The sequence below is a fragment of the Artemia sp. Qi Xiang Cuo genome, chromosome 21 (genome assembly GCF_049724085.1).
Source record: "Artemia sp. Qi Xiang Cuo chromosome 21, ASM4972408v1, whole genome shotgun sequence".
Classification (NCBI taxonomy): Eukaryota; Metazoa; Arthropoda; class Branchiopoda; order Anostraca; family Artemiidae; genus Artemia; species Artemia sp. Qi Xiang Cuo.
Window position 1 is genome coordinate 15,171,518 of NC_142814.1, and position 27,271 is coordinate 15,198,788.

A 27,271-nucleotide genomic window follows, 5' to 3' on the forward strand; every position below is an offset into this window, starting at 1 on the left:
GAACACGTCTTTAAAAATAAAAACCAAGTGACTCTGATGACCACAAAAAGGCCGGGCTCTTCTGAGGTGGCGCAGATCAACCCGGCGCTACTTTTTCAGAGGTTCATTATCGTTGCCAAGAGGTCTAGTCTCAAGGAGGATTGTTTCAAGTTTGAGCTATGTGCCATTTCTCCTGTTCTTTTCGAAAGAAACGGATTCCTGCGAAAGGACAACAAGCCCGAGCTAGCAAAAGCAGTCTATCAGTCATGTGGGTTTGACGCTCAGTCCCCAAGACCGGTGGGAATTACCCGCTTCGTCTTAGATAGGGGCGCCCTTCTCCATCGGATCCTGTGGAAGGTCGCTTCCGCAAATAAGGTTATCACATCTTCGTACATTCATTACATCGAAAAAAAAGTATACTCATGCAGTTGTCACCTTTGACGGATACGACAGCGGCGTGTCAATCAAAGATGCGACCCATTTGCTTCGAGCTGGATATATCGGCGACGAAGTGCTTTTTACCGAAAACATAAATCTTTGCACGAAGAAAGAGGAGTTCTTTCATGCAAGGAGAACAAATCGCGTTTTCTGAAGATTCTTGGAAACGCTCTGGTAGCCAGCGGTTGCGATGTATAACACTCTGAAGGGGATGCTGATCTAGACATAGTGAAGAAGCCTAAGGAAACTGCACTCCATAGCGACACCATTGTGGTTGCTGATGACACGGATGTTCTCGTCCACCTCATCTGTCATGTAGACACGAGTTCAAATCGAGTTTACTTCTAACTGGAAGCAAAATTCGGAAGTGAATGCTCAGCTTGGGATGTTTGTCAGATAAAAGACAAGCTAGGATCAGAAGTTTTCCAGCTGATGCCGTTCTGTCACGCCATACTGGGTTGCGACACTATATTGCACCTTTATGGCATCGGAAAAGGATAAGCTCTTCAGCTATTGTTATCCAGCTTGAGTTTCAGAGACGCCGGTACCCTGTTTACCAATAAATCTGCTTCTTATGTTGAGATAGCTGCGGCTGGAGAGAAAGCTTTGCTGATATTCTACAACTGCCAGGATCTGCCAAGTCTTGACACTGCCAGAAACCAAGTTTTCCAGAGGAAAGTCAATATTGCCACCTCATTCGTACACCCACAAGAGCTGCCTCCAACTATGATGGCAGCGAAGTATCATTCGTTCCGAGTCTACAGCCAGTTCAGAGTTGGCTAGGGAACACGGTTGACCCCCTAAGCTGGGGATGGAATCTTCAAAGCAACGAAGTTTTAGAGCCAAAAATGACGGATCTCCCCGCTGCTCCTGCTCATCTTCTAAAGACAGTGAAGTGTTCTTGCCGAGTTGATGGTTGCGACAATGAGAGATGTTCCTGCAAGAAAAATTGCCTGGAATGCACCATAGCTTGTCGAGTATGTAGAGGAGTTTCGTGCAACAACGCGAAGTGTCAAGAAGATGAATTTTCTGAGGATGAGCTTTAAGCCTGTGATTTAATTTTCCCTGGGATTTTTGTTCCTTTGATCAATTAGATGTGTATTTTTCTTACGTTTTATTACAAATAATTTTTACCATGTCGTTTTTTTTATGGTGATGAAGATGAATGGATTTTGATCTAAAATTCCTGCGAAGAGCAAGGTTTTTAGGGAAGGGTGGGGAGGATGGGTATTAAAAAGATCTTGAAATATCTCAGAAAACCTAGTTTGTCAACTCAAAACTGATCTAGACACTTCTATCGAACGCTTGTTTTTTTTTTACCTAAAACGTTAAAATCTGTTCATTTTGTTCAAAAACAGAGTATTTCTGACTTATTATTTTACATTTCGGAGAAACTAACATCAGATATCGTTTCAGACTTTAAATCTAATACAGAAAGACATATCAAACACCATTTTCGTGATATTTCATTTTTTCCCAAAAAAATAAATAAAAATAAATAAACAAAAACGGCGAAAAAAAAACAAATTTCGCAACGAGTTAGAGATGGAGATTTTGGATATGTTGTTCAGCGATTTTTTCTGGTCTGGATAATAAAGAAAGCATTACTTTATCAGTTTGTTTCTGGTCAAACCTTATTATTCCTGTACTATATTCAAACATCCAAACAGACATAAATAAAAAATAAAAAATCAAGTTCACCAGATGACTGGGAAAACACAGTTAAAACTAGGGTCGTGTATTCTTTCTCTTCTTAGTGTTTGCTGAACTAATCGAATTGGCAAGTGATTCACTCATTGAGGAAGCCCGAAAGTTAAGAATGAATATTAAAAGGAGACTTTGCAATTAAAAACAAGAGACTAGGAGAAATTATTTATGAAAAATTACATAGGAGACTTATGAGGAAATTATTTTGCAACAAAAAGAGAAAAATTATGTAGGAGACTATGAGGAAATTATTTTGCAATAAAAGGAGACTAGGAGAAACTATATAAGAGACTATGAGGAAATTGTTTTGTAATAAAAAGAAGACTAGGAGAAATTATATTATATAGGAGACTAAGAGGAAATTATTTTGCAGTAAAAAGGAGACTAGGAGAAATTATGTAAGAGACTATGAGGAAATTATTTTGCAATAAAAGGAGACTAGGAGAAATTATGTAGGAGACTATGAGGAAATTATTTTGCAATAAAAGGAGACTAGGAGAAACTATATAAGAGACTATGAGGAAATTGTTTTGTAATAAAAAGAAGACTAGGAGAAATTATATTATATAGGAGACTAAGAGGAAATTATTTTGCAGTAAAAAGGAGACTAGGAGAAATTATGTAAGAGACTATGAGGAAATTATTTTGCAATAAAAGGAGACTAGGAGAAATTATTTAGGAGACTATGAGGAAATTATTTTGTAATAAAAAGCAGACTAGGAGAAATTATATTATATAGGAGACTAAGAGGAAATTATTTTGCAGTAAAAAGGAGACTAGGAGAAATTATGTAAGAGAGTATGAGGAAATTATTTTGCAATAAAAGGAGACTAGGAGAAATTATATAGGAGACTATGAGGAAATTATTTTGTAATAAAAAGCAGACTAGGAGAAATTATATTATATAGGAGCCTAAGAGGAAATTATTTTGCAGTAAAAAGGAGACTAGGAGAAATTATGTAAGAGACTATGAGGAAATTATTTTGCAATAAAAGGAGACTAGGAGAAATTATATAGGAGACTATGAGGAAATTATTTTGCAATAAAAAGGAGACTAGGAGTAGATTTACTTTTCATTTACAAATAGACATACACTGTTGATCAACAAAAAACGCAAATGCCTTATGGCATAGTTAAGCGCATTACCTGTTACAAAGAAAAGGAAAAGCCTTCCTACAGACTACATTTTCAATAACTTTAACGACTACATTTTACCAGAGAAATTACCGAAATTATAGGAAATTAGAAACTATATACGGAAAATTATAGGAACCTAGAAATTATATATAGAAGACTAAGACAAAATTACTTGCAATAAAAGGAAACCAGGAGACTGGTCCTAGTCCTTAGAAGAAGGGCTTAGTCCTTAGTCCAAATCCATAAACGAACTGATGTGCATCAAAACTTTTAAGAGATTCCTATGATTATTATTACACTATTATTTTTCTTTTATCTTTCTATCTCAATAATATAAAACAATAAAATTTTTTGGAAAACTCCAGACACCCCACCCCCTTAAAAATTTTTTTTTCACATTTACTTATCTAAGAAAGTTATTTTTTTATTAATAGTATAATTTGTTCCCTAAGAAATCTCAAATTATCAAAATAAAGTTGAAATACACAGTACAAAAAAAGGCAAAGCATGAAAAAGATGTATAAATGTCAAAGAGTTACTTAGGGTGATATCAACATGGGCCTGGAAACTTAATGTATTACCAATTGTCATGCATAAGAGTGGTTTTTCTTACAAATGTATAATATATATACATATTAATATATATATACACACACACATATATATATATATATATATATATATATATATATATATATATATATATATATATATATATATATATATATATATATATATATATATATATATATATATATATATATATATATATATATATATATATATATATATATATATATATATATATATATATATATATATATATATATATATATATATATTATATGTATATATATATATATATATATATATATATATATATATATATATATATATATATATATATATATATATATATATATATATATATATATATATATATATGTATATATTTAAGTCATGGCAGAAGTGTGTATCTGCCATGTTCTTAAACCTTATAAAACACAAGGTTTTTCACCTTTTGTAGGAACAGAGTTTTTTATTCTGTTCAAGAATCAAAATGTAAAAAATTGTAAAATTATAATTTTGGCAGCTACTGCACTTCAGCTTCAATTGGATCACCAACAAAACCTACTTTGCAGGAAGAACAAGAAAAAAGAGATGAACATACCTTGCTGTGTAAATTGCTGTCCACCAATTCCGTGTAATGTAATTGTTTGATGTTCATTATCCATTGCAGAATTACTAAATGCTTCGTCTTCAGCCAAAACATCCTAGCATAATAGTAAACATAAACCAATAATAATAATAAATACATAACCAAAATATATATATATATATATATATATATATATATATATATATATATATATATATATATATATATATATATATTATAATCAACAATTAAAACATATAATAAATATATATTATTATAATAACAAACATATCATAAAAATAAACTGTAAAGAAATACTTACTAACTGCAACAGAGAAGAAAAGAAAGATGCAGAACGGTTCCCAAAAGTTAATTTGAAGGAGGAGATCAAGCAATTACAATGGAGTCCAACCCTTTACTAGCTTTTGCGATATAATATATATGTTCAAATTTTTTTTGTAACATTTCATATTTCATGGGGTAATGGAGAGGAGAGTTCTAACCGAGGGCACCTTCCTCCGATCCTGCAGATACAGACTTGAGTAAAATATGAAGACATTCTAAGAATACACTGGCTATACATGACGTATGAAATAAAGAAAAGATATAATAAATGAAAAATAAAATCAGACAGGTGAAAAAAACGAAGAATTTGTCAGCCAGTAACAAACAATAAAAACGAAAACAAAGCAAATATTTCGACAAGGATCTCCGCCAAGTTTTTTTAATTAATCTATATATAATAATCGTAACCTAGTAATAGCTGCTTTGCTAGCAATACCTTGAAAATATCTTCCACGTCTTTACTGTCTACACCTGAGAGACTGGCTTCTGAAGCTATGGCATCAACACTGAAATGAGGGCTTGGAATATCACTCAGTTCTGCTTTTGAATCCAAGGCGTTGTCGGTATCGCATTCCAAATCTATAATTAAATATGTATTTCATCTAAAATCTATCTAAAAAAAAATCGGAATAATTGTGAGAAATTTAATTAATAATACTTTTATTTGTTCAACGGAACTCTTTACATGAAACAGTATTAATTAAAAATATAAAACAATACAATGTACTATTTATCTGGCCAGATGAATGGCTTACTCTGATAATGGCTAAGTGTACTATAGCCATCTATCACCTATTTACAAGGTCGAAACAACAAGAATTAACACGTAAGAAATTGAAATATTTGCTAAAAAAAAAAGGTAAATAGAAAAACCAAGATCTTATAATAATAAATTTTCGATTTTATAAGAAGTTTTTTCCGTTATTTACGATTAAGAAATCATCGTTTTGCACTGCTTCAAGTCAAACAATCCATATACTCTAATATTTTCTAATATATTCCATATATTCTAATATTTCCAGAAAAACTATAATTTTAAAGGACGTAGCAGGAATGAAAGCTGTCAAACAACTGATTTACTATGGTGCTTATTAATATGATATAAAATCGAATGTATGTTTATCTGCGTGTCCTGTATACATCACTATACTGTTCATACGATTGCCAAAAAACTTAAAAAAATTGTAGAGTACACTCTTTCGAAGGTTTTAGGTATAATTTTTTCCGCCACCCCCTCCCCACAGGCCCTCTTAATACTTTTCGTGCTGACTGAAATTAGAGACCCGTCAACACAAATAATTGACAGCTATTTCCGGTCAAATTCTCCACATTTTTGGGATATTTGACTAACAGGGTAGTTAATTATAAGTTCTGTCAGCTAACACGCTTCTGAAATAAAAAAAAAATCTTTTTCTGTAAACTCTGAATTTCTTATTCAACGAAATTTTCCAAATTTAAAAATGCTATCGTTATTTTACGTATGAGAAAACATTCCCATTGGGGGGGGGGGGGGAGGATTTTCTGTATTAAAATTAATTTGATTTGCATATCTTTTCCGATTCTGCATATCTAATCAAAATAAATTAATTAGGCAATTTACAGAAATCAAGGATAAAGGATAGCATTGTTCAGTCAGCAAATAATTATATTGTTGAAAACATTGTAGAGTTGTAGCGAAGGCCGTATCTATGGGGGGGGGGGTGTTAAGGAGTTTCCCCCCCCCACCCCCCGAAATGTTTGTCTGACTCGTAAAAACGTTACAAAAATGTATATAAACAATTTTTTAAGCATTTTTTTTGGCGTTTTTTGTTGTATATCCCCCCCAGAAAAAAACATCCATGATACGGCCCTGGTTGTAGCTATGTATAACGATGCATGGAAAATCTGAGGGGGGGGGATCTTTTCTCTTTTTAAAGGAAAATTTCGAAGGATATAGAATAGGATCGTCTGCCTTGTTTAGGGAAAGGGTAAATCGGAGAGGATCCGGAAAGAGGGTGAAGAAAAATTCTCCATAGACCGTTCCTGGGGGGGGGGGGAGGGGTTAGGAAATTTCAGATTTTGGACAGGGGGCAAAGCAATTTTTTTCCGATACTCAAAAAAGTATACAATATATTTTCTTACAACTGTCGGACGTGGCTTTGCTGCTAATCAACCCCTCGGTCAGCTAGGTTCTTGTCCTGCGAGTTAGCACTGAATACTATGCAAGTATGGACTTATTTATATTTCTACTTCCCTCCGATGACAATTCTTGCCCCCCCTACCCCAACAAACCAGTGCTTCAAATCAATGCACCCTAAGAATCATAATAGAAGTTTAGCTGCAAAATAAGGTGAAAAATTTATGAGAATTTTATATCTAGCTAAAATTGAAAAACAATACGCCTTTCGTTACTACAAAACTTATTCCCACCGTATTTTGCATTAAAAAAAAAAGAAAAAAAAGAAGAAAAAAACCATATGAGGGATTGGAAACCTAAACATATCTCTTATTGAAGAAACAGCAAAATATATCACCTCCAGGATCATCCAAGCCATCACTGTTTCTTGACAAATCTTCACTTTCATTCATCAACGTATCGACATCAAGGTCTAGATCTGTTGGCAGTGGGATATCAAAATGTAAGCCTTCATCTTCGCTCAGGTCACTATCTTGCTTTGTAGGTGAAACAAAAGAGGCCCTGCTAGTTCCTGGTGTTGTAAAACTTGTTTGCTGCGAATAGAGAGATTAGTGCTTTATTTCCGAATGAACCGAGAAACCGATGCTTCACATGTACAGTAAATAAGACCTTACACACACAAAAAAAGAAAAGTAAACACAGTATAATGCAGAAAAAGACATACTACAGATAAAAGAAGGAACTACAAACTAAATTATAAGCACATCCCTTTAGAATTCCACTAAACTCATTAGCTGAAACGGTTAGTACCATTGAAAAATTGTTTTGCGGCAAGTATAATCTTTTTTCTGCTCAAAGGTAACATCAATGCAGAGAATAACGGCGTTTACGGTAGTAACCAGGGGCACAAATCCACGGAAAATTAGAGGGGACGGATGGGGGGGGGGTTACATTTCCTCCTTGCACCAATTTAGAGCCCTCTCCCCCACCTCTTCTCCGTGCATGTATATCTATAAGTCGTGTGATTAGTGTCCAAAAGAGCAAATTTGGAGTAGCTCTCGATAGGATACCCCCCCCCCGTATGCAGGCACACCGATAATACACCTCAAACCATGTAAGTCAGTCAAAATTCTTTTCATAAACAAAATAAAGTGAGGAATTGGTATGTCAGGAGGATAGAAAAAAGAGATTTTATAAATAAAAGCTTTTAGGAGCTGTCGAAGCTCGTTCCTGACAGAGTAAAGTCCTTGTGATCAACTCGCCAAAGTACCAGCTCGTCAGGTATACCTTGAGCAAGGCACTCCCCGCCAAGAATATCTGAAAACGAGTTTCGCCCGACACTCGGTCGCCACATGGAATAGCTTGCCAGTAGAGGTAATCCCGAAAATTCCTTCCCTTGACACGTTCAAGAAAAGGTATAACAAATACCTCAGTGATGGAAAAGGAAGTAATTACCAGAACTAGCGGCATATCATTACCTGTGATAGAGCCGCGAAGCCTGTAATGAGAAAAATTCTTAATATGAGAAAAACTATTTTCTACTATTTTGTGGATTTGACACTTTCAATTTCACCTTACCGAAGGGATAGCAGCAATATTTGACATCTATGATATTAATAATACCCTTTCTTGACTTAGTGCCTTTAGCAACATTTCACGTACCCTTTAAAAACAAAAACTGAATATTTAATCCAGAACGTTGACTCAAAAATCAGAGGCTGCTTAGAAGTATTTTATTTTTGTCTCTGAGGTAATTTGACTTAAATACTCTCACTCTCACTCAGGCCTCTCACTCAGAGCCAAATAGTTAGATTCTTATGAATCTATTTTGCCATGCATCAGAAGAATTTTGACATAAGTACAAAATTGTACATATCAGGTTGGGACTTCATACCTTTACATGAATGTCTGACGTGATACCTGCCTTAGCATCCAAGTCTAGTTAAATATGTATGAAAAACATGCTGCAAAAAATTAATGACAGGTGCACCAGAGGTATGGGACAACTATATATACATATTTGCCTTTAGTGTTTATTTACAACCACTTAATCTACCGACATGATAAAAGGTTGGTGCCCTAAAGGGGGAAGGGAGGTAGATGAAGAAGCTTTAAAGATGAATTTTTTGAAAGCTTTTTTTCTTCCGTTTAGTAAAGAAAACTACCTTTCCTCAACGCATCAACAAATTTAGGGTAATACCTCAATGAGTTTTGCTCTAATGTCTTTTTGACTGAGTTAATTTTTCCTTATATATCCTGGCTGCACTTTTGATTTGTGTTAATATGAACAAAAAAGAAGAAAACATAAGGTTTTCTGCAGTTGAAATTATTGCAAAACATAATGAAGTGTATGAAGTGAAATACTTAAAGAAGAACTTAGACAGCTAGAATTCTACCCAAGGAGACCAAGTGACATACAAAATCTACTATAATGATAAAGTTACTACATCCAGTAAAGTTTAGAGAGAGCCAGAAGTCTACCCAAGAAGACCAAGAAGTCTACCCAAGAAGACCAAGTGACATACAAAATCTACCACAATGATAAAGTTACTACATCCAGTAATGTCTAGAGGGAGCCAGGAGACAGCCAGAAGTCTACCCAAGAAGACCAGGTTACATATAAAATCTACCATAATGATAAAGGTACTACATCCAGTAATGTTTAGAGGGTCTCAATATCAACTTGACCAATTGTCTTTAAGTGTAGATCTTTCAAGCTTTTTATACATTTTTCCTAAATACAGTCCCAAATACATTTTTTTTTTGTAAAATCAGGGGAAAAACATATCTAGACTGTTCTAGAAAGCTCAGTTCTAAAAAAAAAACATATGTTGAAGTAAAGTAGTTAAATTTTGGGTAAATTTACATTTTACAACATAATTTAACTAAGATAAAAGTGAACATATCCCTTGATGCCTTTTCTATGCTCTTTCAAAATTCAATAATTGTTTCAGGGGCAAATTGCATATTGAGCCCTTAAAGGGGTCCCAAAGATATATTATTTTTGTGACCACACAAAAAATTTATCAACACTGGTGAACGTTTCGAAAAGTGGTTAAAAACACGGGCCTACCATTACTTGATAAATAAATGTTCAAAATTAATATAATCCAAAGGTACCTATTTATAACAATGTAATTCCATATTCAATCAGCAATGCTAACCCGACACTTTTTCATAATGTTTGTATTTAAGAGTGCATTTTCTCTACAACAAACTTTGCTGTTGCATAACAATGTTGCACAATTTCTTGGGAACTGTCCAAATTTGAGCTGTCACAGAGTTTACTTTTTAATCTCTAGCAATCACAAAGACAAAGTTATGTTTTTCATTGCAGAGAATACGTTTACTTCAAACCAAATGCAATTTTCTGGATATTTTTAATAATTTATTTACTAGAATACCTCAAAACTTACCCACTAGTATCCTACAGCTATGCTTCACAAATAATAGTATTAGTAAAATTAATATTACAAGTTCATTACAGCTTACACAGTTTGACCTTTGTTTTAATGATAGCCCATACAATCCATAGAGGTTCCATTGACATACCCCTCACAAAAATTATTGCGTATATCCTCTAAATGTCTAAAATTTCCTTGTAAACTTATTGGAAACATTTCTGATTTTGGATTCAATATATCTCTGTCATCAAGCCATTGTGTGGTTCTTTAACTGCTGTGTATTAGATCGTGAAAGATGACAATAAAACACTACGACCTTGAATCTAAATGTATCTCTAAAAGAATCTAAATGTACCTCTTGAATTAGTATATTTATCACTGATAAGAATTTCAGTTTACCCAGGGTCCTACTGTCTGAAATTCTATAAAAGGTCTACCCTTAACTGGTTGGGTGGGGTACAAAATTACCCCACATACTTTTACTTTTGAGATTTCCCAATAATTCTTGGGGCTATGCCGTGGTTCCATGTAATCTTCAAGGACCCCACAAGAAAGTTTTTACCAGAGTGTTTGGTAAGTCAATTGACTTCCAGCATCCAACCGCTTATGCAAAAAAAAACAAAAAAAAAACTAAAACTGTCAAGAGTCAAATATTTTTTTATAATGGTTGTTTGAGGGTCTGAATGGCTAACATTTGATAGGGAAACTATAATTGCACAACTTTCATAATTTATCAATTCTTATAAAAAAATGATGCTAAGCTTTTTAGCAGGAAATATAGCATTCTTACTGGTCCATAGGTACTTGTTGCCAAGAAGGTAAATATTTTTGCCCTCCTTTGCCTTCCCATTTTATTCCTTACTTTTCTAGGAAGTCCAAATGAGTAGCCATAAGAAACCAATTGACAAAGAAGTCACGGAGCTCCTTAAAACCACTAAAGATCAATCAGATCTAACCAATGGAGATGGAGGTTGTGATAGAGATCCTAATTTTCAGGTTAAAGAGGATGTCATAGAAGTTGAAACTACCAAAGAGGAGGGAGACACCTGTCAAATTTATTCTTCAGATGTACAGAAGCCCCAGACCTTGACTACATTCAATAAAGATGACATTCCTCTTGCAAGGTGACAGAAGAATTCCATGAGCATGTTCATCAGTAAAGAAAGTCCTACAAAACAGTCCCAGCAGTCACTGTTAACTTTCCAAGTCTCAATAGAGCATGCACAAGCTCCCAGCAGGATTTCTTCCACACAGAAATTGTGATTCTGTTTCTCAATCTTTGATTTTGCTAAGAAAAAAGTATTGTACTGTACATGCCGAAAAGAACAAAACAGTAACTTTGATCTCTTCAATGCACAATACAAACACAATAGATGGAAACTCAGAAAAGTCGGAGATAGTCAAGTTTTACAATGTAAATAAATCTAGTGTTGTGAGTTTAGATCAGATATATGCTAACTACCCTCTCAGCTGTTGCTGTCAGTACTGGCCACTTGCAATCTTCAGTCCAATGCTCTATCTTGCAGGCATAAATACAGGAGAAATTTTCAACATAATGAGAAGTCAATGAAATATATTCCAGTGCCAACATACCTCCAAATAGTTGGGACTATCCCTTCGGAAGCCTTGTTTGATGGTTAGAGCACCCATTGAATCCCTTCCTAAAGAACTTCGAAATTTAGTATCAAATATTGTTTTAAATGAGTCTACAAGGAGTTCAGACACTAGAATTTCACATTCTGGCCGTAAAAATCAGCATGGGTATGTACATCTGCAAGACAATAAGGGTATGTACACCTGCAAAAAGGGGCACTGCAAGATTCACCTCAACCAACTGTGCTCAGAATGTGCATAGAGGGTTCATTTTTATTTAAACATATACTTTTTGATTGTATTTACTTAAAATTACATTACAAGTTCCTATCTGAAATATTTTTTATTTACAAGTGTTTTATTTATGGGATAAATATTTACCCCACTTAATCGGTTAAGTAAAAAAAAAAAAAAAAAAAAAAAAAAAAAAAAAAAAAAAAAACACCCAGCCACTTAAGGATTAAGTTCTACATACCTAAGAGGAAGTAGATTAATTAGCATCTGAATCTGAATTTTTTGAAACGGTAGAGGTGAAAACACTGTGCTTAAGGATTGTGCTATTAAAAATTTGAATTAGTTGAAGAATAGCCACAAAAGGAACTTTCATACTTGTGATATTGGTGTAAATGAATTAGTTTTTGCTTACGAGAATACTGAGATTATTTGCTGTTCTTCAAATCTACAGAAAAATCACTGCCACAGCACAAGAAGAAAAACAATTGAAGTATGTGCAATTTTTGGCAGTTTTAGTTGTGATCCTGTATATTTTAGTTGCACTCTCTGGGTTTTATGCCATTAAATAATTTATTTACCAACAAACATCAGTGAAAATTAAATCTAAAAATTAATTGAGAAAATGAATTAAAAAATATTGCACTTTGTTTTAACTTTATCATTCTGTTTTACTTATAATAAATACAGACATTTCAGAAAACCATAAATGATGATAGCAAGCAATTTGTGTTATGATGTTCAGTAGTGTCTCAATCTAATATGGCTTACACTTTGACAAACTTACAGTTGTATGAGTTTACCAAACTGTCTAAATATTTCTTATAAGGGTTATCTCAATGGATCCTCTATGGATTATATATCATTAAGACAAAGGTCAAACTGTGTAGATTGTGGTAATGACCCTGTATAATTAATTCTAGTAATATTGTTTGTGAAGTACAGGTGTAGGCAACTAGCGGGTAAGTTTTTAGGTATTTTAATAAACAAATTATTAGAAATATCAAGGCAATCTAGCACTTGCTTTGAAGTAAAATCATTTTCTGTAATGAAAAACAAAGGTTTGTATATTACTATGTGTTTGTCATTGCTAGGGATTAAAAAGTAAACTCTGTGACAGCTCAAATTTGGACAGCTCACATGTTATTTAACAGAAAAGTTTATCGAAGAGAAATGAACCCTTAAATAAAATTCAAAATTAATTTAAATAAAATACCTAAATAAATTAAATTCCTTAATGTAAATAAAATTCATTTATAATAAAGTTATTTATTGTAATTTCTGTCCGTTTTGGGCTTCATTTATTTATCGATGCTGATTCGTGGTAGTTTCACACTTGGTAAATTATTTGATTTTATTTTTGCTCATTTTTGGTTTAATGGAGTTCTTTACTTTTCTTTGAAAAACTTATTTTGTGGTAAAAGTTTTTTTTTTAAACTAATTACAGATAAATGAACCCTTAAATACCAACATCATGAAAACGTTTTGGATTAGCATTGCTATTGAATGTGGAATGAAACTGTTATAAATAGGCACCTTTGGAGTATATCACTTTTGAACAATTACTAAAATAATGGTAGGCCTATATTTTTAACCACTTTTCAAAAGCTTTACTAACGTTGATAACTATCTTGTGTGATCACAAAAATAAGAAACTTTTGAGACCCCTTTAAGGGTTCAGGATTCAATTTGTCCCAGAAGTAATTATTGAATTGTGAAAGAATCTAGAAAAAGGCATCAAGTGATACATTCTCTTTCATCCTGGCTAAATTATGTTGTAAACAGTAAATTACCAAAGCTTATATTAAATATTTGTAATAGCCTACTATTTTTTGCAAGAAGATTAACGCATAAAAAATAAAGGGGAATATAGGTCCTGGGTACACCACTCTCCCCTACCATTAGGGCTATATCCAACCTCATTTAAGGGATGCATGGGACACATCTATGGGGGTATTTATTAGCCTAGCCTAGCAGGCTATGCTTGCTTACATTTAGCAAGAGCATTAAAGGGTAGGCCTATGTTCACTTTTTAGCAAGCAAATTAACAAAAAAAGTAAAATTTACCAATTACCCTACTTTCATACAGAAAGCCTTATTACATAGCTAAAACCAAAATCGACCAACCTACATTATACTGAAACTTATTTTCAATTTTAGATAAATTCCAAATATTTTTCAAAGTTAGTGCAGATAGTAAAACTGAATCGACTGAATCAGCCGGAATTCTTTCAGCAATTTTTTAGGTGGCGAAATTTGCTTAAAAGAACACGCCAAAAAATAACTACAGATGACATTTGAAAATAAACCCGTGAATCAATATGCTGGTCACAGAGCTACCCTGGATTCGCACATACACGATTATTTGTATGCAAACGCGATTATTCGGCCAGATATGCGAATATCACAGATGTGTGCGAATTTTGGTTACAGGTTCATGAATGTCAACTTCTCCGATAATTTGGATAAATAAATCGCATCAAATCAATAGGCTGGGCGAGATCAAAATGAATATTGAAAAATTTATTTTGTCAGTTAGAAATTCTAGAAAACTATACTTTAAAGCTGATAAAGACCATGACAATACGTTGCTTGTAATGAAAGCAATACAATAAAGCATCAGACGAAGTTAGAGTTGAAGGTAAGATTAGTAGGTCAATTTAGATTATTAGGCCTAATTTCAAAAATATAGGTCAGTTTGTTCTGCCCAAAAAGGCCTTCAATGGGCATTGCAGCTAATTGTCTAGACTAGCATGGGGCAAGTTGATTCTAGCAGTGATACTTTTGAGTAGTCAATTTGTTTCTAAGTTAGAATAGAAGTCAAAAAAAAAAAATGCTTTTATCAATTTTTTCAATGAAGGTAGCAAATAAAGTATTTTTCGAAATCCAAGAGAGGGGACTGCCCCTACCCCCCCCCCTCTGAAGGGATTGTCCCACCCCCTGAATTGGCACCCCTGGTAGTATCCACAAAGCAGAAGAAGACAACCATATAGCATTAAAATAAATGAATGACAGGTAAAAATTATATATATATATATATATATATATATATATATATATATATAAATATATATATATATATACTCGTATATATTCGATATATGTAGGCTACAACAAATATAGAATAAGCTATATTATTTTATTCAATATTTCGCCTTGTGAAAAACAAGAATGTCGTAGCTGACACCCCTAGTCAAAACTGTGTTATGATCCCTACCACAGTTATTTTCTACGAGCTTTCTAATAGTGTAGTTCGTTTTGTTGTACGATGCCTCCCGGCTGAGTAAATTAACAATTCAACTTCATCGTAAGTGCATGTATTTCACTTTTTTGAAAGCGGAAATTGTCGTAACTGACCGGATGATTAAACTCCGGTCAGTAACGACATTAAATGAACAAAGTTTATTCATCAAATGAACAAAGTGCTTGATTTTCAGCAGGTCTCCAAGATATGTAAATACGCTAATGTTCCATTTTCCAAAGTCAAACAACTTCAGTTTCAACAAGGCTACTCAAAAAGAGTCGGTTACAAACTGTCGTTTTCAGACGAATCAGTCTCTGAAATAAACATTGCTGTGAGGGGTAAACTTAAGGCAAGGAAAGACACTTCTTCCACAAAAGTGGTTGAGCTTCTTGTTATCCCAAAGCTGTTGGATTTCAAACCTGTTATTCCTATTGAAAAAATCAAAGATGTGCGATCAGCCTACAGGTTTATGTCTCCTCTAAATGTGGAGTACTGCAAGTGTGTTTTTACAACCATGAATCAAGACAAAAACTACCCACTGCAGTACAGAGAGCCTGCCCAGAAGAAAAAGCTGCAACCCCCTTACCCCATCAAAAAATCGGAGAAAGGGGAAAGGCAGAGACTAAATAAGTTACATTGCCCCCCCCTTTTTTTTTACCAAGTAGTCGAAATTTCTGAAGTTGTATAATAATCATTAAATACAGTTTAAATGACCAAAGTATTACAAAAAGGTAGACACGCCACGTTTGGGCTCTAAAATAAGGCTTGCCTATTCCTGAGAAAACCTTGATGATAAACTGTCGTTACAAAATGCAAAAGGAACCCAAGCGCTGTCTGCACTTTTGTCTTAACTACTTTAGCAGTAAAAAAAAGTGGGATAAAATGTCGTATCCGTTTTTTGTTTGACCTTTTGACCTAGTAAATCTGATCCAACAGGACCAAAATTCTACCAACAGGTCTCCCTGAATAGCGACTTTAAATTGGCGTTTTATTCATTTTTCTATCTACCTCTTTTTTCTATTCCCCACCACAAAACAGATTTTCTCAATTGCCTTTTTCTCAGAATTTAAAAAAGTGCGGTTACAACATTCTTGCTTTCACAAGGCGATTTCCTCCTATTTCCCAACTGCAAGAAGGACTCCCGGACGACGGCAGAGCATCAGGAGATCGGCTGATGCGCTGCAAGGATCTCATTGGTCCGAATACAATTTTTTTTTTTTTTAGTATTTGCCCTTATTAATCATGACCTTGTCTGTCTTTATATTTACTATTCTATTTTTCTTCTTCTTAGCTTTATATTCTATTCTTAGATATTTTTTTTACTTGGTCCTGGGTAATCATGTTACCTTAATCATATAAAATCTATTTGTAATATTTCTCACTTTTAAGTTTCTATTTTTGTTTTGTGGCTTAACAGTGTTTTGATAGATTATATAAAATGCCTAAATTTTTCCCCCATGGGCTAAAGACTATATACCCATGCAGAGAATAATAAAAATGGATTTTATTTTCCACGACCTGTTATTTATTAAAAAGATTTGTTCATTCATCTTATGAAGGTTACTTACACTTAAGTTTGACGAAGGGCCGGGTCTAATCACTTGAACCTCTCTTTTTTCTTGTTCGGCTTTCAGTTGCTTCACTAAATCCACCATTCCTTGTTGTTTCTTCTGAGCTTCAATGGCAGACATCACCTCCTAAAAAAAAAAACACACATACACAGATGCACACACACTCAGATAAAGCATACATAGATAATGTCACATGTGGTACTACTACTGTAGTTAATGTTTATTAGCAATACGTCCCGTCATACAGTACCGATTACTGAGTAGGCTATATTAGGCTATATTATACAACTTACAGTCATTAAAAGTATCACTTTGTATCAGGGCCTTCCAATCGGTTCCACTCCTTCTCACATCCATCACCTCCTTATGAGCTTCTACAACATCTGTCTTAGAATTGCCACTGCAAATACATTCATAGTGTACAGTTCTTCGTGCACCAAAAACAATTTATTCGACCCTCACCACACAGTGGCATCAATTCACAAAAATCTAGTATGGGGGAGGGATGGATTTCTTTTTTCAAATTTTTTCGATGGTAATACAAAGACACCGTTTTACACTACAAAAAAAGTATTGTTTCAAAATCTAGAACGCGGAGGGGGGGGGCAAAGAGATCTTGAGGGAATATGCTCCCTAATCCTTTATTGATCCCACTGTCCCCAAATTTTGTATCTTGGCCCCTTTTAGAAACAGATAAATAAAGATAAGATAAAATAAAAATTAGAAATAATAGAAAATATGTTCATTCTCCTACTGCAATTCCCTCCATGGATCCAGAACTCATGGATATTTCAGGGGTGCAGAGTAACTAGCTCCAAAGAAACTGTGGTTTCATTAAATAAATAATGTAACATATATATCGAGAGCCATCCTCGGTACCACCTGCTAGCTCATCGTGTATAGTTAACTGTCGTATATATAATGCAATCATAAACTTAAAATATTTTCCAGTGATGTAAGTACAGATTTGATTTATTTGTTACGAAGTCATTTTTTTGTTTTTATTTACCGCCATGTACAGTGTCTTCTGTCTAATAATAATAATGGCTAATAATAATAATAATCATATCTGTTAAAAGAGTTAGAGGGTGATGTTTGAGTTACCCTTAAAATTGTCTAAAGTATTTCCAAAAAAGAAAAGTTTGAAAAATCAAAACAGATTCCGAAAAATTTGGGATTAATATAATATACCTTTCAATGACTTCAATAGAAGATCTTTTAGGGACCAGACACCCCCCCCCTCGAAAAAAAATACCTGTTTAAAAAAAAACTGTGAGCTGTATATTATTTTTAGTATCTAAAACCCTCGTCTACATCTCAAACGCAGCAGAGAAACCCAGTTGTATAATCTCGTAGTCGTGGGAGAGTGAAAAGAATGTTCCTACCCAAGGCACAACATATTTGGCTGATGACCAGAGGAAGCACCAAGATTAGGGTCTCCTACGTTAAGCAAGTCTAAGCAAAAAAAGGTCTAAAGTCAAGCTGAGCAACCATGACAGAAAAAAGCGAAAAAAAGCTGCAAGCGTCCTTGTAGGCTAAAAGGGAAAGCATGCCTCTCACTAGACTTTTATCAGTGAAGCCTATTAAATTGTGTGGCAGAAAATTTTAAGCCCTAAGATTAGGGCTTAATCTTATTTTCTCTGATAATAAACCAGGCTAAAGAAAGGGAAAATTACAACTATGTAAACGTTTACAGTTCATTGCGTTATACATTACCTATAATGTATAAATGCCTATAATGTATGTAATTCTAAAGTTTTAAAACCTTCCTGGAAGGGTGTAAAGAGGGAAGCTTTGAATAGATTGGGACGGAGGAGCGTGCGTCGCTATGTTGGCCTCAGGCAGGTTGGTGAGGCAATGAGTTGTTAAAAAGTAGTAGTATAATGCATTACAACACTTCTGCTATAATGTATTATAGTTAAACTTCAAAAATTCAAAACAGAAAATATCAATCAGATTACAGATAAAACTACAGAAAAAAAAAAGAAAAGAAGACGCACCTGAGATAGCGTAATCGTAGAAGCCAGAAAAGGATTTTGCCCCGTCTCCTGGTCGGAATCACTTGTGTGGCCTCCTTCACGAGTAGATGGGAGGCTTGGTCCTAGCAAATCCTTTCCGAAAAACGCTTCTTGTATATAACTTGGGTAGTTTTCAGAAATCTTATTCTTCTGTTTTCTTTTTTGAAGCCTCTTCTTCTTTATTTCAGCTTCTTCAGATTGAGACAGAGGAAAAGCGGATGCCCCAGGTGGTTGAGAAGATTCTAGTCCTTCTTCATTGAATTCTCTACGGGCCCATGGACGTCGAACTTGAAAACCACCAATTCCTAAAAGCCCAGAATTACTATATGGTATGGAAAAGCCTAAGTTCATGATCACAAATTCTTAATTAAATTACAGTAGTAAAAGATAGAGACAAAAATAGAAAAACAAATAGCTAAAAATAGAGAAACATAGAGTTAGAAAAATACATAGTTAGAAAAAAAAATAGAAACATAGAAAAATAGAAATCACGGAAAATAACACTCTTAAACTGGTATGTCACAAACTACTCAAGCGACAGCGGCCCAATTAAAATACAAAAAAAGGATTAAAGTCCGTAAAAGACCTGAGGAAAATACCAGTAGGAAAATATAGATTAGCATTGGTCAGTAGTGGAGTGGTCAGTAGAGGGGGGGCAAGGGAGGTCAGCGGAGATCGATCCACGGAGGACCCCGGTTTACCTAGCAGAGCATAAATACACATGATTACCACACGGTTAGATACAGACTATGATGTTGTTTTTTCTATAATTGTTATTATACTAAATAACCTGAAATTATACTGTTATTATACTAAAATTGTTTATTATATAAACTGTTATTATAACTGTTATTTTTTAACTGTTATTATACTAAAATTGTTTTTGTTTTTTTTACTGTAATTATACTAAAATTATTTATTATATTATACTGTTATTATACTAGAACTGTATATTATATTAACTGTTATTATACTAAAATTGTTTATTATATTAACTGTTATTATACTGTTATTATACAAGAATTGTTTATTATACTAACTGTTATTATAATAAATTTGTTTATTATATTAACTGTTATTATACAAAAATTGTTTATTATATTTACTGGTATTATACTAAAATTGTTTATTGTATTAACGGATATTACACTAAACAATTTTTTTTTTAATTGTGATTATACTAAAGTTGTTTATTATATTAACTGTTAGTATACTACAATTGTTATATGCTAAAATTATTAAGTTACCAAGTTTTTGGAGATTCCTTTGCCTTTTCTTTTTTACTATAAACTTTCCATTATCCGGGATGAGTGCATATCCCTCTGGAATTTCTGGCGGACGACCGTCGGGCCTTGGAGAAAGCACAGTGCCTTCCTTCAAAAGGTCTGAAGGATCTTCAGATTGTTCCGTTTCATTTGATTCCATACCGCATTCTAAAATAAATTACAACATTAGCAACTATGTAAACACCTAACCTCCTTCAACTCTTGCTGTATGCAACAGAGAGGTTGCAACTAATCTAAGAGCAAGCAATAAGAATTTCGGCATCGGAGTTTGAAATTTTGCTTCCGAAAACATCCGAAGTGTGAGTCCCTAGCCCCTCCCTGTAGACACTGTCTGAGTTCACCGACGGGGATAACTAGGATATGGATATTTGGATAACCTCATATTTTTAAACGGAGTAGTTCACTGGAAACCAGTTGGCTCCCGTCACAAAGGAGGACCCACAAACCAAGGCCGTACCCGGGATTTTTTTGTAAGGGGTTTTACTCAAATTGTTTTTTTTTTTGGGGGGGGGGGTCTACACAAAAAAAACCTCAAAAAACGCATACACAATTTGTTTAAGTCCATTTTTGTTAAGTTTTTACTGGTCAGACAAACATTGGGGGGGGGGGGGGTTCAACCCCCCGCCCACCCCCTGGATACGGTTTTGCCACAAACACCCTTTTTATAACCAATCAGACCGATCAAAGAAATCATCACAACTTCAATCTTTAGAAACGGGGAGACACCCTACCTGCAGCAAATCAGACAAGCGACTGGAGGCTCTTACTCCGGGTGCCTCAGACGGCAAAGCAGCTTTAAATTTTTAGGGTTAGTAGTCAGAGTCATTACTTCTATGAAGTTAGGTAGTTTAATGTTAAAGTATATTCAACAATAAAATAAATAATAGAAACATATAAATATTAAATGTAAATCAATATATTCCTAAATAGGATAAGCGTTTTGTCAAGTCCTTGCTCGTGACCTATTTTGAAAGATAAATGAGCACTACAAAAATTAATGTTGATGCTACTGATATCAGCGTAAATATCAGCAAGATACGTAGATATTTCTTGAGAAACGTCTAATGCGCCTAGAGTAACAATTTTAAAATTTTCAACAATTATAGAATTTGAAGCCCCAGTTAATGCCTCGAAAACCAATCCACAAATCGATAAAAAAAAAAAAAAAAAAAAAAAAAAAAAAAAAAAAAAAAATCAAATTACGACCTTCGATTTAATATCAAGATAAAAATAATATGTTATAGCATATGTGAGTGCTTATCTTTCAAGGTGAAAACAGAAGAAAAAACAAGATGATAAAAGAATCAACTGACACATTTTAGTTAGTATATTGCCAGTAATGTAGACAATTAAAGACGATTAGATTGATAGATAGAGATATTTATTCATATAAGAAAACAAACAATAGTAAACAATAAAAGCACATACATCATCGTCTCCCCCCCCCCCACAACGTTCTAAGGCCGGGAATACACGAAGAAAAAGAGAAAAAAGAGTAAAAGACAGAAAGAAGAAACAAGTAAAAAACTAAAGCTTAAAAATAAGTTCTCTTTAGATCTGAATTTTTTTTTCATTTTATGATTTATTAATGATAATTATTATGAAAGTTTACGATTGATTACTTAAACATTAATATTAATTATTAAATAGTCGAGGCTAAATCAATATGCAGAACAAAGCCTAATTTTTGAAAAATATACACTTTTGTCCTTTTGAAAAAAATTCTTTCATCATTGCCTCAAGTCAAACAATGGTCAAAAAGAGATATTAAATTTATGAATAATATTCTATTTATGTTTTATAATCAATTCCGTAATATCTGTGGATGACGGTGGATGCTTTTGGTCGTTTTTTTTCTCCAAGTCATTTTCTTCCCTAATTCGTTTTAGTTTCTTTCCCTAATGCTATTTGGTCGCTATTGGTCGTTTTTTATCAAGTCATTTCCTTCCCTATTTGATTTTAGTTTCTTTCCATAATGCTATTTGGTCGCTATTGGTCGTTTTTTTCTCCAAGTCATTTTTTTTTACTACTTCGTTTTAGTTTCTTTCCCCAATGCTATTTGGTCGCTATTGGTTGTTTTTTCTCCGTCATTATTTCCCTACTTCGTTTTAATTTCTTTACCTAATGCTATTTGGTCGCTATTGGTCGTTTTTTCTCAAGTCATTTCCTTCCCTAATTCATTTTAGTTTCTTTCAATAATGCTATTTGGTCGCTATTGGTCGTTTTTTTCTCCAAGTCAATTTTTCCCTACTTCGTTTTAGTTTCTTTACCTAATTCTATTTGGTCGCTATTGGTCGTTTTTTCTCCGTCATTCTTTTCCCTATTTCGTTTTAGTTTCTTTCCCTAATGCTATTTGGTCGCTATTGGTCATTTTTTTCTCCAAGTCATTTCCTTCCCTATTTCATTTTAGTTTCTTTCTCTAATGCTATTTGGTCGCTATTGGTCGTTTTTTTCTCCGAGTCATTTTTTTCCCTACTTCGTTTTAGTTTCTTTTCCAAATGCTATTCGATCACTATTGGTCGTTTTTTCTCCGTCATTTTTTCCCCTACTTCATTTTAGTCTCTTTCCCTAATGCTATTTGGTCGCTATTTTTCGTTTTTTCTCTGTCATTTTTTTCCATATTTCGTTTTAGTTTCTTTCCCTATTAGTATCTCGTAACTAATGCATTCTAAATTTTAAGCTTTCATTTTCAGAGAAGAAGTAATCTCTACTAATTTTTTTTTCCAAGGTTCACTTGCACTATTGAGGTTTCAATTTGTATTAATGTCTGTAATTGCATTAGTGTTAAACAGATTCAGCACAATCTGTAATAAACAGATCTGCAATTCGCATTAATAATAATAGTTACAACAAAATGTCAATTCTAGCCCACAAAGAGCAGAGCTGGATGTGTTAGTGAAGATATACGTAACATACTAATAAATATAACTAATAAATGTATAAATAAAATAAATATAACTAATTAACAAGTAATAAAAGAGAAAGGCAAAGCAACAAAAATATAAAGAAAAATCCAAACAATAAAACTAGTACAAATGTAAAACTAGTACAACAAAACAAAAGTAAAACTAGTGCAACAGTACAAATGAAACATTTTAAACTACCTTGATTTCCAAGTCCAGACTCCCACCCTTCATTTTCTCGGCCCTTTCTCATGGCCCCTCTGCCTCTTTTTGACGGAGCCTCTTGTGGCAACTGAGCTCTCAACATAGACATACCATTTTCTGACAAGTATATCCCATCCATGAGGTAATCACTTGATGGCTTAAACCGGTATGGCTCTACAACAAAAACACAAATAAAATGACAAAAAAAATTTGAAGGGGGGGGGGGGGTATTAGACTTTTTTAAGGAGGGTGTTTGAAAAACCCATAGAGGGCGTTTTCATCTTAGGGTGAAAATTCAATGTTGGTATGTTAACTTTATTTTTTTTCGACTTGACAAGTAACTACAGCTTTCATTAACTATACTTAGTGACTATTATCGATATAGCTATATTCTAAAAAAAAGGGGTTTATTCCCGATATCAATGCATAGCCAAGCTCTATTAGGCGTTTTTAGGGTTAGTTAAAAAAAATTAAAAAATTAGTAAAAAAAAAAATCCGTAGTGTGCAAGTCACGTTTCCCTTCCAAACCTTGAGACGACCTTGTAGAGCTTGGCTACGTATTGACTCAGCGAATGAAAGCTAATTTTTTTTTACCATTTATTGATGCATGCCCTTATAATAGCTTATATTACTCGGCAAATGTAAAATAATTAAATAATATACAATATAAAGTTTTATGCAACTGAATGATTATACTAAATGCAATATAATGACTATGTCACATGCATATAGCACAATTTTTTTCGAAAAAAGAACTACAGAAAATACTAAGAAAATATGATACAAAATAACTTGTATAATAGCTATACCACTCGGCAATTATAGAAAATACTTAACAAGTTTGAGTAAATTATGATGCCAATACCAGATTTTTACCCTCTACTTTTTTGTTATTAGGCACGTGTGACACAAAGAAAACACTTTACAAAAATAAATACATTTTAGGCAAAATACAAGTATGTACACATTGACCTCTTGAAGATAAAATATTGTATGCACGTTACAACCTCCACTCCTTCTAGAGACTTTTGAAAAATTCAATATTTGTCTATATGGCAAAAGCCGTCAACAACGTCTATATGCTATCTACAATGGCAGAAAGATATAGATAAACTGTCCATTTTTTATAGATATTCATACACTTTTAAGATTCTTCAAAGTGTTGTAGAATTTTTTAGGTACTTTTTTAGCAACTTTTTTGGTGTGGGAGGTAGTCGTTAGGAAAGATCATGGGAACTTCCTGGGAGGGTGTAAAGAGGGAGGCTTCGAATAGATTGAGATAGAGAAGCAGGCGTAGCTCTGTTGCCCTCAGGCAGCTTGGTGCTGCAGTGAATTGTTAGTAGTTCTAGTAGCAGTAGTGGTTGAGATTTATCAAGTTTTTATGTGAACTGGTTTTATGCATCGTTTCATATCAGCAATGCCATTTCGACAGTGGTAACAGACCTTAATCAGGGGCCAATCGGAAAGCAGGCCGTTCCCTTGGACGGCCTGGGTTCCGGCCGGAATGGGGTGGGAAGAAATCACACGAAAATATTTAAAGGAAATTAGAACTTAATGGGAGGAGTTGAAGAGTGAAGCTTTGAATAAGTTAGGGTGGAGGAGGAGCACACGCAGCTGTTGGCCTTAGGAGACTTAGTGATGCAGTGAGTTATTTGTAGTAGTACTAGTAGTGACAATGATATCACTTTGAATTCCTACTTGAGTCAGTGTAATCTTAATAGATACACAGATCAAGCTTGCTACTTGTCCCTGTAACAGACCCAGCAACTGAAATAGTCGATTCAACGGCAATGGCTCGATGACGATGGATGGTGCCAGCAATGGCTCTGGAGGACCTTCATTTTTTTTGTTAAATACATACATATGTGTATTTATAAGCTGGGTGCCATAAACAAAAATAAAAAGTAAAAGCAGAAAAAAAGTAATAACACTCGACAAATTTAAGTTACTGCCTTACGGGCTTCCACGAAATTCTCTATAAAAATATCCTAACGTAATAATTAGGCCCCTCAAAGAAGACCCTAAAAAAATGTATCCCTTTAATTCATCAATCTTTGGGATCTACTAAAAAAAAATATCAGTTACTGCAATGAACAAATATAGCCAGTACAATAGGAATCCAGCATTTTGCAATAATTTTAGTACAAAATCTAAGAACTGGAATGATTGATTAATTGATAAGTTTATTTTTAACAATTCACAAGAAAATCAATGAAATAAACCTTGTCACTACTAAAAGGCCAAGCAAAACACGCAGAGTGGCTCGACTAACTAATTAGATAACATAACTAATACAAAAAATAATAATAATATGTCACAAGGGACCAGCTCTCACCCTGCCTCTTGACTAAGCAGGAATGGACTGAATTACTCTTACCTGGACTTGTTGGAGGCGAAATTCCCTTAAGAGAGGAGGACATGTGGGACGGAGTAAGTTCCACAGGACGACACAGAGGGCAGGTATAACCCTCAGTCACTATATTTTCAGCTTCCTGCTCTGATGATATGCCGTCACATTTTCCATGGGACCATCTAAAACAACCACCATATTTAAAATAAAGGCAGATTCTTATTCCATATACTTGAGAATAAAAAGATCATCCCCGAACTGAATATAATACATTCATTTTATAAAGTCTTTTTCCAATAAGGTCACTTTTTCCAATAGCATAATAAAAATTGAAGTCATCGAAAAATTAGAAAGAATCTTTTTCCTATTTTCCGGGGAGGGGGAAACGCCTAGACACGAAAGGGGCATCCACAAACTTGATATAACACATTCATTTTATAAAATCGTCTTCTATTAACATTAGTTTCGTTTCTTTCTAAAACTCACTTTAAAAAAATATTTCGTTTCTCTAATCCGAATGTTCACCATACAACAGCGCAACGATTGACGTTTCATTTTCTTCTCTTTCTTCTTCATTTTCTTCTATTTGTTGGATTTGTCGCATTAAGGTAATTTCTAATAAGCCTACGGATTATTAAAATCAATTTTAGAAAAAACTAATACATGCCCTAGTGGTCTCAAAACTGAAGTGTGGTTTCATTTAATACGTAAATCTTATGTTGATCTATGTTATCAGACAATTCGAAATCAAATCGAACATCGTTTTCAGTTTCCAATTTTAATAAACACAACAAAAGGATTTGGTAAGAACAGATCTGCAGTTTCGCTACATTTGTTATGCAGAGGGAATTTTGCGTCAGGAAAACAGATTTACGTCAGAATGTCCCATTTTACAAATTCTGTCAATTTTTTTTGATTTTCAGGATTCTACTTTGTCACAGATTTTGCGTCAGGATAACATATTTACGTCAGAATGCCCCATTTTACAAATTCTGTCAAGTTTTCTTATATTCTTCAGGATTCTACATTATCACAGATTTTGCGTCAGGAAAACAAATATACGTCAGAATGTCTCATTTTACAAAGTCTGTCAATTTTTTTTTCTATTTTTCAAAATTCTACTTTGTCACAGATTTTGCGTCAGAAAAAAGATTATGTCAGAATGTCCCATTTATAAATTCTGTCAAATTCTGTGCATTAAAGACAGTAACGCAGTAGAACTAAAAAAAAAGAAGAAACTTTATTTCAATTTATTAAATCTTGATGTCGGTTAAAGTTTTAAGTTTATTTGGATTTAACTAGAAATTTTCTGGAAGTAAGATTACTTTTTTTTAATATTAATTGATTTATTTTAAAACAATTTCAATTGAGGTAGCACGATGTTAATATTTAGAACGTAAAATGACTACAAAAAAGCCAAAAAAAAAAAAAAAAAAAAAAGAATAAATCACGCAAGTGTACTTATAATGCCTTCGCAAAAGGCGTTCTTTATCTGCTACTAGTAATACTCAAGCAATTCACTCTAGCAACAAGCTACCTAAGCCCAATATAGCGGAGCACGCTCCTCTACTCTAATCTGTTGAAAG

At 33.7% G+C, this 27,271-nt stretch overlaps 1 protein-coding gene and 1 pseudogene across 1 annotated transcript in view; one reads left to right on the top strand and one right to left on the bottom strand.

Moving 5' to 3' along the window:
• The window catches only part of LOC148939270 (uncharacterized), a 191,711-nt gene that overhangs the window by 83,003 nt on the left and 81,437 nt on the right, over positions 1-27,271 (bottom strand). Inside the window, exons 16-23 of the mRNA XM_089107180.1 lie at positions 25,713-25,867; positions 23,333-23,509; positions 20,190-20,375; positions 18,925-19,247; positions 16,922-17,050; positions 7,279-7,474; positions 5,202-5,344; positions 4,433-4,535 (exon numbers count right to left, since the gene is read on the bottom strand). Coding sequence (XP_088963306.1) covers positions 4,433-4,535; positions 5,202-5,344; positions 7,279-7,474; positions 16,922-17,050; positions 18,925-19,247; positions 20,190-20,375; positions 23,333-23,509; positions 25,713-25,867 — 1,412 coding nt within the window. The remainder of the gene's footprint in view (positions 1-4,432; positions 4,536-5,201; positions 5,345-7,278; positions 7,475-16,921; positions 17,051-18,924; positions 19,248-20,189; positions 20,376-23,332; positions 23,510-25,712; positions 25,868-27,271) is intronic.
• Positions 10,062-10,774, top strand: LOC148939271 (uncharacterized; annotated as a pseudogene).